The following is a 17,678-nucleotide window of genomic DNA, read 5'->3' on the forward strand; positions in this document are numbered from 1 at the left end:
AAAAACCGGATCAATAAACCAAATAATAGGTAGATCGATTTACGGCTACATTTATAAGGTGGAGAGAACATCCATCATGACTTGGCGCGGTCGATACATGGCTTCGAGTGGAACAGCCTTTGGAAGAGTCAAACTAGAACCTTCACTAGTGTCTATGAGTTCATCTCCAATCCTTTGCCAGTCAAAGCACTGAATGAATGTCCCTAATATAAGTCCAATTTTGCGTATCACTAATCCTTCTCCCGGGCACCTCCTCCTCCCCATTCCAAACGGTATTATCTTCTTGGTTTCTGCATTACCGTTTTCAAATCTCTCAGGGATGAACTTGGTCGGCTTGTCCCACAGACTCGGGTCTCTGTGAATTTGATAAGCATTGACCAAAAGTATTGTACCTTGTGGAATGTCATACCCTCCGATAGAAGCATTTTCCCGAGATTCATGCGGTATGAGAAACGGGCCACCGGGATAGAGGCGGAACACCTCATTGATGATGCAATTGAGATATGGCAGGTTGGACATATCAGATTCTTGAACAAGCCGCTTAGTACCGACCTGTGCGTCGATTTCAGCTAATGCCTTCTTGAGTACGTCAGGATTGTTTAATAAAAGAGTGATCGCCCATTCTCCTGTATTGGCTGAGGTATCAGTGCCTCCTTGCATTAAGCTCTTTAAAAGAGGTGGAAAAGTCATTTAGGAAAAAATAGCAAAAATAATCAGAATAAATCATATTAATGTTCTAGACATCCATTATTACTCACAGCTGCAATTATCAGGATAATTGTATCAGTGTATTTTTCTGGGTTCTCCTTTTGCAGCTCGAGCATATTTGCCATCATGGTCCCTTTCTTCTGAGCTCCGGGTTTCTTATGTTCGTCGATGAGCTTCTGGATACTTTCTTTGGTAAACTCAGCCAAATGATTCAGCTTCTTGGTCGCTTTTGCCATGCCGAGAAACTTGAGAAAAGGCAGGGAGTCCTCTGGATTCGCAGAGCCAGCCAAGGAAAAAAGCTCCTCCACTGCCTCTCTGAACCTTTTTGACTCTTCCAGATCCTCAATGTTGTCTCCGTAGAACCTTTTGCCGGCAATCATTGTCATCATCACATTAAGGGACAGCTCAAAGAGCTTTGCCTTAAGGCTTACTTTCTCAAAATAACTTAACCCCATTGAACCAGCAGAAGAATTCCAGGAATGGAATAGTCGGCGGGCCATGTCACGAACCTCCCCAACTCTGACATCTGAGGATGCATTCAGCCGCTGTGTGGAGAGAAGCTCTGTAGCTGCAATCTGGCGAACATTACGCCAATGTGGTCCGTAATTGGCTGTACCGATGTTTTTGTAGTCGAAGGTGGCACGTTTGACAGAAGGCAAATGTGGTCGGTTGGCGAAAGCGATGTCATTGGTGGTGAAACACTGCTCGGCCAGGGATAGAGAGGAGATAACAAGGACCTTGCGGGAACCGGTTTTAAGAAACATTATTGGACCGTATTTTTCAGATATGGAAACCAGACTATGGTGGAGGGGTTTCTTTAAGAGATGGAGGTGACCGATTACCGGAAGTGCCGGTGGGCTGGGTGGGAGCATTAATTTATTCTTGTTATCTTTAGTGCGAGAAAGAAGCAGTTTGATGAAGAGAAAGACAGAAAGGGAGAGGAGAATGCTTTGGTAAACGAAAATGGTCATGGCTTTCGCTTTTATATAGGCTACCTTAGTAACTGGTTTAAGGTGCAAGTAATTGTCTGTGTTTGATAATAGATTTGCACCAGGAGGGAGTATTTATAGGAAGGGAGAGTAGGGGTAGGATCAAGTGAGACTGGTCATGACTCATGACTCATGAACCTTCAATTAGAATAAACGTCACTTCTCGGTACTTGGCTACTCTAATCTAAAGTCATTAAGTTCTTACTGTCCCAATTGATCTAGAAAACTATCTTTCACCTCCCGGTACTTGGCACAATTTTCTAAACTATTAGGTAAAGCCCGTATAAGACAAGCGTCACCTCTCGGTACTTAGCCTATCAAATACTCTATTCCTTATGGTCTGGACCTAATATTCAATTTCTCAATTACAAATACCAAATCCTAGGGTTTCATGTGATTTCGATTAAGTCTTCACAATCAATTAAAATAAAGAATAGATAATAACAAAGAACAAGAATATATAAAATAAAACCAACTAAATCATAACAAAAGTTTCAAGTACAGCCCTAATCAACCCTAGAAAATCCTTTAGCCAGTCATGGCTAAAGCACAAATGAAATCAAAAGAATAAAAGAGTTCCAAAGGAAAGAAATTAATAAAACCGGTTAATCAATGATGTTCTCTCCTTCCTTCTTCTCTCTTCCTTGCTTTTCCTTGTTTTTCCTTGTTCAAAACTATAAATTCTGCCTAAAAAACCGTCCTTAATCTGTTCTACAGATCCCCTTTTATAACCCCTTGCAAAACCTAGAAATAACTAACTAAAAATAGCAAATTCGGGCTCTGAACCGCCTTATTGCGGGCCGCAATACATTCATTGCGGACCGCAATAAGTGGAGGTAGTTAACAGACTGCGCAGAAAAATCTAGAGAGGTCATAGTGGGCCGCAATAAAAGTCCTTGCGGGCCACAATAAAGGTCCTTGCGGGCCGCAATAAAAGTTCGGAAAATGCTGTCTAGAAGCTGGCTCTGTCTGATAATGTTGCGGCCCGCAATAACTTCATTTCGGTCCGCAATAAATGTGAAAGATTCTCCAAATTTCGTGTTGACTTGCTACAAATCACCCGTTTTGCTCCGTTAAGCTCCAAGCACTTGATTACCTGCAAAATAAACATAAGTAGGGAAGTAACTTGAACTTTTGGACATTTCTAACCTAATCAAACCTAATTTAATCAAAACTTGGCTTAATTTACATAACAAACCCTAGGTTTCAATAGATACAATTTCGGCTTATCAAATTCCCCCAAGCCTAGTCCTTGCTTGTCCCAAGCAAGTCTAAACTTGGACTACAATTCAATCTCTATTTTAACATCATATCAAGTATACATTCTTCAATCGAAAAATTTGTATGATCTTGCCAAAATTTAAAAATCTCAACGTAAATTTTGTACAAATTTAAAGTGCAACCCTTGGCTAATCATGCTTCACCCCACAATTCAATTACTCTAACTTTTATTTCCTTAAAAGTTTAGAATTTGTAAACTTCGGATATCTAAATTTGTTACAAAAAATGCATTCTTATTTGCGAAAATTCTTTTAAAAATCCCCCAAGCTTGAATCAAACTTAGGTTAGAAAGTCGCGGACTTTGTGTGTTGATATATGACACTATAAATCTTTATCTTTAAAACAAAACCGGCAAGTTATAGGTAGCTAATCCATACCTAACCGTTTTAATTGAAAAGTGCATTTGCATGCTCTTGGTTCAACCCTTCCATGACACGAACTCACAAGGTTAGTGCAAACTCGGTCACTTTATCGGGCAAACTAGCGGAGCAAAGTATATAGGACTCATTGCTATAAGTACGTCATGCCGCCGTAGCATAAGCAAGCGGAGTCTTTCTTGAAAATTTTCAACTTGACTATTTTTCAATATTTTTGCAAAAATATCATGAATACACACATCCTTAGGCATTAATTCATACATATGGATATCCCAATCTTTCTAAATTTGTTTTTCACAAAAAAGTTGCATTTTCAAAAAAATAAATTTAAATCCCTAAATTTCCAATTTCTTAAACTTTTATTTCCACAAAGTTTTTCGCCAAAGTATGTGGTTATTTCAAATTATTCCAAAGGTATTCCTAAAAACTCGTTAAAATTTGTATCAAAATTTCTAATATTTTTTGACAATCACTCAAATTTATCAAGGGTTTTATTTTTGCCAACTTTTAACACAAAAAAATTAAATATGATTTTATACTTTATGCATTTTCAAACAATTAAGTCCAATTATGCAAGACTCTATTTTTCATAACCTCGTAAAACATATTGACAAATTTGCAATTTCAAGCAATTAAGTTTAAAATCACAAATCCTATTCATGGTCAAGTAAAAAACAAGGTTATAAATCCTAAAAATTTTGAAAACAATTTTGAAAACATGCATGCAAAGATACAATTTCTTCCCATCCCCCAAGCTTAAATTAAGCATTGTCCCCAATACGTAAAAATAAACAAAAGTAAATAAAAAGAAACATGGACTACTCTATTGGCGGAAGGTGGTGGTGGTGTGCCTTAATGCTTGGGTGGAGGATCGGGAGGGCGGCCTCCCCATTGCTCTGTTTTGTATCGATTTTCTCGAGATTTGTCGGTTTCAGATGTTTCCACCGACTCCTTTTGCACAAATTCTCTATTAACCTGTGAAATTTCTATCATGCAAACTGAATTTTTGTTAGGAGGTATCAATGGCTTATGAAAATAAAATGTTTCTTTCTTCTTCCCAACGGAGAAAGAAAGCTCCCCCTCTTTGACTTTGATGTTTGCACCTGCCGTTGCTAAGAAAGCTCGACCTAAGAGAACGGCCGAATGATCATCCGTTTCAATGACAACAAAATCGACATGAATTTTAATCTTACCAATTTTGACAACCACATTTCTCAAGATACCAAGTGGAGATCGTGTCGTCCCGTCAGCAAGAGTTAGTGTCATATTGGTTGGTTCTAAATTACCCGACTCAAGTTTGTCATAAACCGATTTAGGCATAAGACTGACACTTGCCCCTAAATCATGTTAGTTTGTAATAATCTAGAAGTCAATAATACGATAAATTATCATAAAGCTTTGTTCATGAATTGGATGATTAATATCATTTTGTTGCCTTGAGTATTATTGAATTTATGGATCATTTCGAGTTCATGACTGAAATTGTGAAACTCCATAATATAGATAATATATACTCTTAAAAGGTCACTGACCAAGGTAATTAGCAGGAACACTAATTACCGCTATAAGGTTAGTATGTGGATTAAAAGATGGTTAAGTTTTACAAACCACCTGACACGAGATGTCATTTTAATCACATAGATACATGTTCTAGGAACATGGTATTTGACAGACCCCGAATGAAACATTAAATAGAATTGTGTTCGTGTCATTTATGTTTTTCATTCAGTGTCAAAGTTCTACAGTATGAGGTATTTATCGTTCCCAGTAAGAAATATATATGAGTGAGTGTTATCTAACGCTGTCCGTAAAAAGCAGCCATAACGGTAGCATTTCCATATATATAACTTAGCTGAGGAAGTGATAGTCTACCAAGAATACTATTTGTCCCTCGTATCTCTATACGAGCTATGGCATCACTGGGCCCCTTGATAGAGTAAGATTATCTGCTAGCGGTATAATTACAAGAGTAATTATATTTGATAATCTGCTCAAGATCAAGAAAAGATTCAGTTAGCAAGGATGACACACATCTACCTTGAAACTAATCTGATAGCTATGAGACAGAAGAACAGACACAAGTAAATTGTTTACTGGATCGTGATATTGTACAGTACAGCATCATCTGTGTAATTGGATGGTCATGATGTGTTGCCAGACGCCACCCATGATTATAGAAGTTAAAACGGTTTTAACTCTATTTACCAACATAACACAGATCCTATTGGGTCACACCATATAGGAGTTAATCGGAGAATCTTATTTTGATTGATTATAAATTGGTTATGATCAATGATAAGATGGTTATAATTAATTATACATGTTATAATTAAATTATAAATGTTATGTAAAAATAACAAGCAAAAACATTGGTTAATTTATAAACGTGTATGACACGTTGTATAAAAGTTAACCGGTTAATTTATAAATGTGCAGGACACATTGTATAAATTACCGAAACAACAACCGCAAGAAAAATATATATAATTATTCAGAATAATTATACGAATATTATTTGTGTTCGGGCCGAGGGCATTCGGATCTTTTCAGATTCGTCCTTATCCGCATGACATGTCATCGATCCTATCCAGATGACACGTCATCGACACCGAAACAAATAACCGAAAGAAAAATATATATATAATTGTTCAGAATAATTATACGAATATTATTTGTGTTCGGGCCGAGGGCATTCGGGTCTTTTCAGATTCGACCTTATCCGCATGACACGTCATTGATCCTATCCAGATGACATGTCATCAATCCTATCCACAAGGGCAAAATGGTCATTTCACACCTATGCCACCTTGCATGTGTAGAAGCATGGAGAAGAATGTGGAAGGGTGTGGAAGGGGTATTTTGGTCATTTCACATATAAAAGGATGAGGTGTCAATGGCATATCTTGTAAATAGGCCGAACTTGGAGGGCATTTTGGTCTTTTGCAACCGAATCTAAACACTATAAATAGGGGTGGAGGGGTAGAGAGAAAAAGATATATATATGCACATTCACATGTATCTTTTCGTGCAGAAACGAATCGGTATTTTCTCTCTTTCTCGGTTTCTCTCCCAAATAGTGTTTCGGTTGAGAAAAGAAAGTTATACGTAGTTGACGTATAATCTTGCGAGTTGTTGTGGAGTATATTTACGGGATCGATGAATAGTGTTTTACCGAATTTAGCGGTATGTCAGTTTTGCATATTGATGAAACTGAGCAACCGAAAATTCGTGTTTACGGGTTTTCGTCTTATTCTCGTGAATAGTGTTTTTGCAGAATTCTGCGGTTTATGGTATTTCTGGCAGAAGAAATAAACCGCTCTCTGGTTAGTCCTGGTGGATAACCGATAGAGGTATCACACGTGTGATACTCCGAGTCGATTCCTTCCCTGGTGAGGCTCTACTCGCTCGGTCTGCATTCCAACTGTGATTTGGAAACAAGGTATAAATATGTTATATTAATCTATTTAATTGGTAAGTAGATTAAAGTTTTAGAAATCAATCATGGAGTAGATCTGTAAAAGGATTAAATTGGGTTTTGATGCCAAAGGAATACTGAAGGTGGACCGCCTTGGAAAGTTTCCTGACATACCCCGTTTAATCCTGAGCTTAAGTTGGCTGTAGAAATTTTTGTTCTACGGTCATTCCGCACCTTAAGCCTAAAAGGGGTTCCGGTTAGCACCGCGTGAACCCCAACAAATCACACATTGCATTTTCAATCCTAGTTGTGTCTATAGAGCAAGGTATCGAGAAACTACCTGGATCTTTCATTTTAGGAGGTAAATCGGTAGAAAAGATTGCGCTACATTTTTCATCTAATATCACATGTTTACTTTCCTCCATTGTGCGCTTTTTTGGTCAAAATTTCTTGTTGGTCCAGTTTATTCTTCACTAACCTTTGAGGAAAGGGTACAAACCTGAGTGGAGGAATATATTTAGGAGTTTCAATAGATTTTACCTTGGCCGGGTTGGAGTTACTCGGTTCTTGAGATAGATCCGATGCCGGTGTGTTTGCATTGAGGCGAGCCGAAGGCGGTTGTGTCTCTAGCATCTTTGGTCCTTGATATTCCGTGCCGCTCCTCAGGGTTATTGCATTCGCGTACTCCCTAGGGTTGATGTCCGGCTTGCCCAGTAGTGTGCCTTGTTGTCGGAAGGATGAAGATGCTTGTTGTGCAACTTGGTTTTCAAGCATTTTATCTTGGGTTGCCAACATATCTACCTTTTTGGTCAATTCATCAAACTTTTGGTTTTGACTTGTCATGAAAGCTTCCATCATCAATTCAAGATTGGATTTTGGTTGTGCATTAGAACTATACCCTTGGTTACCATAACCTTGATTTGGTCTATTAAAGTTTGAGTTACCTTGGGTATTTCGGTTACCTTGGATATTTTGGTTATTTTGTCTCCACGAAAAGTTTGGGTGATTTCTCCAACCGGGGTTATAAGTATTGGAGTAAGGATTGTTATTAGGTGTAAAATTACCTTGGTTAATTGCATTGACTTCCTCATAACTAACCTCATTACGTACACCACAATTAATTGCTAGATGGTCGGTACCACCACAAATTGAACAAGGAAGAGAAGAAGAATTGTTTACCGAGGCTCAATTGATCTATTTTGCGATTCAAAGCGGCAATTTCTGCAGCCAAGTTCGGGTTCAAATTCACCTCTTTCATTCCCCGCTACAAGATCATAGGTGTCTCCCTAGGGTTGTGCCATTGGCTTTGGTTGAGAGCCATGTCATCCACCAATTTGTATCCATCCACAGCCCCTTTATTCATGAGACTACCTCCAGCAGCTGCATCTAACATACCTTTGTCTTGTGGCATGAAGCTGTTGTAGAAGATTTGTAATAAATTCCACCCTTCGATACCATGATGGGGACAGCACCTCTGCAGTTCTTGAAATCTCTCTCACGCCTCGCTCATGGTTTCATCTCCTTTCTGTCGGAAATTGTGGATTTGATGGCGCAGGGAGTTTGTTTTGGATGGCGAAAAGAACTTGTTAAGAAAAGCATTCGCCACCTTAGGCCAAGTATTCATGTTCTCGGGCCGTTGTCCCCTTATCCAACCTTTAGCCTTATCTGCAAGAGAAAAAGTAAAAGCCATTACTTTAAGATCTTCAGGAGAAACAGTTTGTACCTTAATTGTACTGCAGATTTCTTCAAAATTGGCTAAGTGTTGTGTTGCATCTTCGTGAGGCAGATCGTGGAACAGATTACGCTGCACCATGCTAACCCATGCAGGCGGAATTTGGTATTCTTCAGCATTGATAGTAGGTGCCGTATAGCCAAGGTGGATTTCCTCAGCCCTAGGTGCTGTAAAGTCTCTCAAGGGGCGGTTGGCATCGGCTATTTCATTGTTTTCTCTTTCGAGAGCAGCTGCCCGCAAACGTTGAAGTTCATTGGCCATCCGATCCCTTTCCCGCTGAAGATTTTCAAATCGAATATCTTCATTTCCGGTCGACATGTCTAACTGGCGTGGATTTAAATGCAAGAAGGGTCCCCTTGTTGGGTGTTTGTTCCTTCTCTGGTAGAAGAGATGGGTTGACCCTCGCCTAGAAAACCACTCAACCAAATCTGTGACGTTCGGGGTTGGAGGTTCCTCTGCCAGATTTCAACCTAGAAATATGAGAGAGAAAGAAAGCAAAAGAAAATTAAAAACAATTACTAACTAAATTACTTAGGTCTGAAATAATATTCACCGTTGTCCCCGGCAACGGCGCCAAAAACTTGATGTGATTATTACAATACAAGTAATAAATCCTAGTTGATACTCAATTCGGTTGCAAGTGTACAACCTTGTCAAGTAGTACTTAGGGATCGTCTCCACAGGGACAAGTTGGAATATTAACTCTAACCTAACAATTTAATTTAGTAAAAGCGAAATAAAAAGGTTCTGTGTTTGTTCAAGTGGTTTGTTTGATAGTGATCAAACTAAATTAAACTAAAGTCTTAAGGCGAAATTCGATTTTTAACAAGAATGAGAAATTAGGGTTTCTTAGGGTTCCTCTCCACTAATGTCATGACTAATTAGTTTATAGATTTTGTTCTTATATTTATGAAGGCACAGTTGGATGTTGTAGGTACAAAGTGATATCTCTATATTAAAACCATCTTTCAATTAGAATAAACGTCACCTCTCGGTACTTGGCTACTCTAATCTAAAGTCATTAAGTTCTTATTGTCCCAATTGATCTAGAAAACTATCTTTCACCTCCCGGTACTTGGCACAATTTTCTAAACTATTAGGTAAAGCCTGTATAAGACAAGCGTCACCTCTCGGTACTTAGCCTATCAAATACTCTATTCCTTATGGTCTGGACCTAATATTCAATTTCTCAATTGCAAATACCAAATCCTAGGGTTTCATGTGATTTCGATTAAGTCTTCACAATCAATTAAAATAAAGAATAGATCATAACAAAGAACAAGAATATATAAAATAAAACCAACTAAATCATAACAAAAGTTTCAAGTACAGCCCTAATCAACCCTAGAAAAGCCTTTAGCCAGTCATGGCTAAAGCACAAATGAAATCAAAAGAATAAAAGAGTTCCAAAGGAAAGAAATTAATAAAACCGGTTGATCAATGATGTTCTCTCCTTCCTTCTTCTCTCTTCCTTGTTTTCCTTGTTCAAAACTAGAAATTCTGCCTAAAAAACCATCCTTAATCTGTTCTACAGATCCCCTTTTATAACCCCTTGTAAAACCTAGAAATAACTAACTAAAAATAGCAAATTCGGGCTCTGAACCGCCTTATTGCGGGCCGCAATACATTCATTGCGGACCGCAATGAGTGGAGGTAGTTAACAGACTGCGCAGAAAAATCTAGAGAGGTCATTGTGGGCCGCAATAAAAGTCCTTGCGGGCCTTATTGCGGGCTCTGTCTGATAATGTTGTGGCCCGCAATAACTTCATTTCGGTCCACAATAAATGTGAAAGATGCTCCAAATTTCGTGTTGACTTGCTACAGATCACCCGTTTTGCTCTGTTAAGCTCTAAGCACTTGATTACCTGCAAAATAAACATAACTAGGGAAGTAACTTGAACTTTTGGACATTTCTAACCTAATCAAACCTAATTTAATCAAAACTTGGCTTAATTTACATAACAAACCCTAGGTTTCAATAGATACAATTTCGGCTTATCAGCGGTTAATCGGTATGCGGCCGATTAATCAGAATTATGTGGAGAATTTTGTATTTTTATTAAAATTATGTGTATATATTCATAATTTATTAAAAAAAAAAATTATTTAACTCATCAAACTTATCAAATAAACTTAATTTAACTTAGTTCTATTATTATAACATGACACTACGCTTAACAATACATATGCACTTTACATGTGTAACACATTTATTTAATGAAAAAATAAATTTGAGAATTAAGCATTTTCAAATACTAATAACATATTACTAGTATTGTGCCTGTGTGTTGCAACGGGGGGCATATTATAAGATTGAATCAAATATAAAGAGACTTTTTTATTTGACATTCACACAAAATCAATATTTTTGAATGAAGATTGGGAATGAGTTAAAGATATAAAACAGTTAAAGGGAAGGTTGGATGGGCACAAGACTTGTCAAACGCAGTGAAATTAAGACTTGTTAAAATCTTCAAAATCGAGTGGAAAGGAAGGTTTGTCAAATTCAGACTTGTCAAATCGGGGGGAAGGGAAGTGAATGGATGAGAGTAAATTGGATTTAATTGAGATGTGCCAACTAATGGACAAAATCAAAGCTTATAGATTTTACTGATTATACTTTTCATTTATATAATATCTCGATTTGACAAGTCCAGTCTTATCCAATTTAAGACTTGTCAAATAAAAATATATTCATCAAGTTTTTACTGTGATCCAAAATTTTATATTTTTTGTACTATTAAATTGAAGTAGACGAATTATATATAATTGATTAATTAATTATATGAACCATATTAAACATATATTAATATGATTCAAATTAACTTCAATTTATACGTTTCAAACAATATAGGTAATACATGGTTTGCACTTTATTATAAGAAAAAAAAACTATGTACTTATTATAATCGAATAGGCACAAGACTTGTCAAAATAAGACTTGTCAAACTAAGACCTATCAAATCGGGTGGAAGGGAATGGAAACCTATAGATATTATACTTTTCATTTATATAATATCCCAATTTGACAAGTCCAGTCTTATCCAAATTAAGACTTGTCAAATAAAAATATATTCATCAAGTTTTTACTGTCATCAAAATTTTTATATTTTTTGTACTATTAAATTAAAGTAGACGAATTATATATAATTGATTAATTAATTATATGAACTATATATTAATATGATTCAAATTAACTTCAATTTATACGGGACTTTATAGGTAATACATGGTTTATGAAACTTATTATCACACAGTCACAGAAAAAAAAATGTAAAAATAAATAATCACTGGAATAAACAAAAATAAATGAGAATAAACGGAAATAAACGGACGATCAAATGGAATAATTGAGAATAATCGAAAATAATCGACCGATTAATCGGAATTCACTAATAGACCTCCGATAAGTGTATTCATAACGGTTTGACCGCCATTAACGATTAAAAAGACATATAATCGGCCGATAAGACCGTTTTTTACAACACTGGTATATATAAAGGATCCAAAATTTTGTTCTACTCTGGGCCCTAAAATCTTCAGGACCGGCTCTGCGGCATAGAATTGATTATGATTGCTTAGAACCCAGCAAATTGGGTCAACGGTGACCGGTATCAGCGATAGGGACCGGCGTAGTCGCTGGCCTTTCATCTAGAAGCACACAGTGATTTTGGAATCATTTCGCTTATTGTTATCATAAGACGTCGTACCTCGTAAAACGAGAGATCGATATGCATATAACTGGTGTATTAATGGTCGGGCGGGTACGGGTACGTCTCGGGTACGGGTATGACGGGTACTAGGGTATACGGGTATGTCGGGTATTTTCTTCAAAAACCATACCCTACCCGTCCTATACCCGTACCCGTGTACCCTTGACGGGTAGGGCGGTCCGGGTATGGGTATTTTTTTTTTACTGTATTTTTCTGGTTTTTTTGTTTTCGTTTTTTTTTTCCGTTTTTTTTCCTGTTATTTTTTTTTTCTGTTTTTGTTATGTTTTTTTTTACTTTAAAATAATAAAATATAAATATAAATAAAAAAACAGAAATTAAAAAACAGAAATTAAAACAGAATTTTAAAAACAGAAATTACAAAACAGAAATTAAAAACAGAAATAAAAACAGAATTTTAAAAACAGAAATTAAAAAACAGAAATTAAAACACATAAATTAAAAAATAGAAATTAAAAAACAGAAATAAAAACAGAATTTTAAAAACAGAAATTAAAAAACAGAAATTAAAAAACAGAAATAAAAACAAAATTTTAAAAACAGAAATTAAAAAACAGAATTTTAAAAACAGAAATTAAATTGAATTTGGGGGGGGGGGGGGGGGGGGGGAAATTTGAATTTGGGGTTTGAATTATTGGGTCGGGTATAAGGGTACGGGTACGGGTAAGGGTAGACGGGTACCCGGGTAGGGTAAAGTCGGGTACGGGTATGGTCGGGTATTTGTCCAAAAAAACCGGTCCGGTCCGTTTTTTGCCCGTACCCGCGTACCCGAGTACCCGACCCATACCCGGGCTCGGGCACGGATACCCCAGGCGGCGGGCACGGGCGGATAGGGTAGGGTATACCCTTAATGGGTATAATTAATACTCTACATATAACCATGATTTTTGTTGGTGTTTCCTCTAACTGGACAAAAGTAATCGATACAGCAATTAATACGATCGAACATGCATGCACCTTCCGTGCAAAAAGAGCACTGCTCAAATTAATTTAAAATCCTTGGGATAAAACCAAAACTAATTTAATGTAGTAATGACGTCAACAGATATGAAATAAGCAAAATAAATGAAACATTAAGATGTTATTGCGGGAAGATAAAATTAAATAGAGGTAATTAATTTGAGGATATTTCTTTGTTTTATATTTCTTTTTAGTTGCACTTGTGTAAATCAAACATGCGGCTTTTCGTAAAGAAGTTAGCCTAATTATCATTCATGCTAAATATATAGTTCTACTTATGTAAATTATTTTTAACTAGTATTGTGTCAGTATGTTGCAACGGAGACATATTATATGGTACACATTTTGTTATAGTAGTTTTTAATTCATACAGAACATATATAATATAGTGAAATAGCTCAGTGAATATCTTGTGCATGAATTAAAAACTACCATGTAAAAATGCGGCGATTTTTATTAATATCCCTAAAACAAATCAAAATTTTAAAAATGCCCCTGCTCTCAATTTTTTTTTAAAAATGCCCTGACCGCCTGGGCTTCGGGCGGCCCAAAAAAGCCTGTGAGGCGCCGGCCCAAATGGCGGCCCACAACACCAGTGAGGCGCCCCCCCATCTGGCGCCCCATGGTTTTTTTGTTTTTTATTTTTTTATATAGATCTGATAATTTTGATTTGAAGAATTTTGTGAAGAAAAACGGATTAAAATTCATAATAAATCCAGGAATTTAAAATTCAAATACATTACTAAATAATACAGTACCGTCGAGTCCATAGAATAAGGTAACATAAAATTCATACAGCAACAACCAGTTCAAATATCAATTATACAAACCGTTACAGTTAAAACATAAAATACTACAACAACATACAATTGGGGTCTAAGCCTTACGAGACGAGGAGCTTGCTCCCTTTTTTTCCTCAGCCCGACGGACGCACGCAGGACACTCCCACGTAGTGAGACGAGCGTCGTTCAGCAGATCTGCATGCGGGTCCATGCAATTGGGATGAACAGCTTTGCCACATTTATAACAGAAGAACATATCCACCATATCTCCGTTCACCTCACATAAGCAGCACTGTCCCCATCCAGGTGGAGGGACCCTGTCCACCCAGCCTTCCATCAGCATTTTTCTAATTGATGGATCAAGAGTGCTCAGAAATGCTTCTTTATTTTTGGGTGAAAACAATCTTTCCAAATTCCTCATCGCGTAGGCTTCAGCCGTCCAAAAATTATTAATGAGTGCTCTTTTTGCTTCGCGTTCGATTTCAGTTCTTCCTCTATTTTTTCCAACTTTGGGTGCCATTATAACTAGGGTTTGAAGTGACAGCAATTGATTAGGAAGGCTAATTATGTGCGTAATTAAATACTAACTGTACAGTAATCAACGGCTAATTAGAAAATAATTAGAAAATATATAAAAAATAATTGAAATAAATATTTTAAAAATAATTAAAAGAACTATTTAAAAAATAATTACCAAAAATATTTAAAGAATAATTTAAAAAATATTTAAATTACCTGTAGCTGTAGTCGCCCAGAAAATCGCCCGAAATCGTCCGAAATCGCCTTGAGCGCTTTCTCCCTTCTTTCTGCCTTTGAGGTGGAAGGTAGACTGATGTTGGAGTGAGAAGAGAGAGAGAAAAAACGAATAAATAGGCATCCCTAGTGGACCGCCCGTGGCCCAGGCGGTCAGGACCCTAGCAAACCGCCCCTGTCACAAGCGGTCTGCTGGGAGTGTGGGTCGCAAATAGTGAAGAAATTGTAATTACTTGAATATAATTTCTTAGTTTGAATGTAATTACTTGAAGTATACTGTTAAGCTTTTAATTATATTGTTGAACTTTAATTGTATTGTTGAACTTTAATTGTATTGTTGAACTTTAATTGTATTGTTGAAGTTTAATTGTATTGTTGAACTTTAATTGTATTGTTGAACTGCTGGCATCCTATATATCGGCAATGGTATGACTGGCCGGTTTATGGGCAGATGTGACCACGACCAATGCTGAAGCAGAAGCAGTGGTCCAAAGAGCTGTTTATTCTTGACCTGAAAATTTAACTTACAATTAAATCTGGGTGCTTCTTATCCATCCTTCAATAACAACGTATATTAATACAGACTTACCAGACAAGCATGACAGAGGCCTTTGTATAAGTGGGCGAGGACAGCTCCACCCCAGTTCCATCTCGATTCTTTCTCCAGGTCCCTCGGCAGGGAGAGGTACATCATCGGAACCGCGTCACCGCTGGAATCCTCGAACATGACAGCACCGCACAAATCCAGCACGTATGCTCTAGTATACCTGCAATATAAAATAATCAATGTAAATAATTGAGACGGTTGAGCAACTACTAAGTTAATTTAAAGAGTGTAATAGTACCTCCTGACCGCCTCAATGTCATCAGTATCAACATCTATCTGATTCTGGAAGAAGTGAGACCGGAGTGCCTTTAGAGAAATGCAGTACCCGGAATAACGAAACTCCTCCTCCTCCCCCTTCTTCTTCTTATATTTCTTCTGCAGAGTCTTCGGATCACACCCTAACAACTCCGGTATCATCCTCTGCAGCTCTGGATGGTCTGAGATGCCGCCTATGGGGTCGCCATCGATACGTAAACCCCGTAAGACGCTCACATCACCAAGGGTGACTGTCATCTCCCCGACCAGGAGATGAAATGTATGAGTCTCAGGTCGCCATCTCTCCGCTAGACCCTGCATCAGAGACACATCGATCCTACTCTGCGGCATGGTGGCAAGCTGATACAAGCCGAGGTTCAAGATGTATCGCTGCATTTCTTTGTGGGGGACGTATGGAATCTCAGACCTGCGGTGCCTCACCGTAAGCATGACATCGTCCTGTATTTATTATCAATTTGTCAGACTCAAATCGTGCATTTTTTTTAATAACTCAACAGAATGTCATTTTTTAAAGTATAAAATTCACGTACCTCAAGAGATGCCAATGAGACGCGGTGCTTAACATGATGGGTCCATAGAAGAGGACTAAATGTGTCAGGATCATGCACACCATCTGGAAAATCGGCCTGAGACGACGGATCCGCTCCAGTCGGATCCTCAAAACCCCTGCCAGTCGTATCATCATACGACGACGGGCCCTCTCCAGTCGGATCCACCGAGGACGTGCCAGCTCCACTCGGATCCACAGGATCTGCACCCTCTGCAGGCTCAGCTCGTACTCCCCACCGTCTAACTCTAGGCATACTACATTTGCCAAAAAATATTAATCAAAACATACAATTTATATAAATTTTTTTTAATAAGAAGCATATACAATTCTGGGTTTACTTTTTTAATAAAAATTGCATGTATATAATCCAAAAATAATTGTATGTAAATAAATTGCATTTATATGATGTTCAAAAATATACAATTAATTTTGTTGCATGCATATGCATTTGCATGTATATACAATTAAGTTACACTTTGCATGTAAGTAAATTGCATGCATACGCATTTTTTTTTTACAAAAATTAATTTTGTTGAAAATAAATAAACTTTACAAAAAAAAATGCATATACAATTCTGGGTTTATTTTTTGGGTGTATATGCAATTTGTTTACAAAATTAATTTTGCATGTACATGCATTTTTTTTTGGTAAACAAATGCATGCAATTTACTTACAATAAAAAAAATGAGATATAGATGCAATTTACTTACAATAAAAAAATATATATATTATTTTTAAACAAATATTGATATACTTCAAAATAATTAGTTTTACTTCAAATCTTTTATATTCATATATACATGTTTTTTATAAACTATCACAAAAATAATTTTCAAAAAATAAATATGCATATTTTTAAATCATAAACCCTAAATTGAAGTGTAAACCCTAAATTTGTAAGTAATTCACAATTGACAACCATAAACCCTAAATTTAACTATAAACCCTAAATATAAAAAAAAATCACAATTCACAACTACAAACCCTAAATTCAACCATATGTCATTCAAGCAATTTTACCATAAATCATAATCCTAAATTCGAGCAATTGCACCAATTCAAGCAATTCAAGCATCCAATTCAAGCAATCAAGCAATTCAACCATCTAATTCAAGCAATCAAGCAATTCAACCATCTAATTCAAGCAATCAAGCAATTCAATCATCTAATTCAAGCATCCAATCGAACCAATTCGACCAATTCAATCAATTCAACTAATTACTAACATTTCACCCTAAACATCGAATCAAACAAAACCGAATCACATTACATCATTTAATCACATTTAACCGAAACCCTAAACCCTAATCAAATCAAAAAAAAGAAAACTCACTTGTTCGATCGAGAGAGAAGCGAATTGAGGCGCGAGGCAGAGAGGGGTCGGCTCGGAACGGCTTCTTTCTTCTTCTTTCTTCTCTTTTTTTCTCTTTTTTTCCTCTTTTTTTCGGCAGAAACAATGGGGGAGAGAGAGGAGGGGCGGCTCAGATGGTGGGGTTATAGTTGGGCAGTGGGGCGC

At 36.9% G+C, this 17,678-nt stretch overlaps 1 protein-coding gene across 1 annotated transcript; it reads right to left on the reverse strand.

The window, feature by feature from the left end:
- On the reverse strand, nt 1-1,716 carry LOC144550622 (cytochrome P450 81Q32-like). Its single transcript, XM_078298614.1, has 2 exons — nt 759-1,716; nt 1-666 (listed from the first exon to the last, which is right to left on the reverse strand). Exons 1-2 carry the CDS (start codon nt 1,677-1,679, stop codon nt 52-54), a joined length of 1,536 nt encoding a protein of 511 aa, XP_078154740.1. The 5' UTR covers nt 1,680-1,716; the 3' UTR covers nt 1-51.
- Nucleotides 1,717-17,678: the final 15,962 nt, after the last annotated feature.

Source organism: Carex rostrata, chromosome 2, assembly GCF_964058835.1.
Source record: "Carex rostrata chromosome 2, lpCarRost1.2, whole genome shotgun sequence".
NCBI lineage: Eukaryota > Viridiplantae > Streptophyta > Magnoliopsida > Poales > Cyperaceae > Carex > Carex rostrata.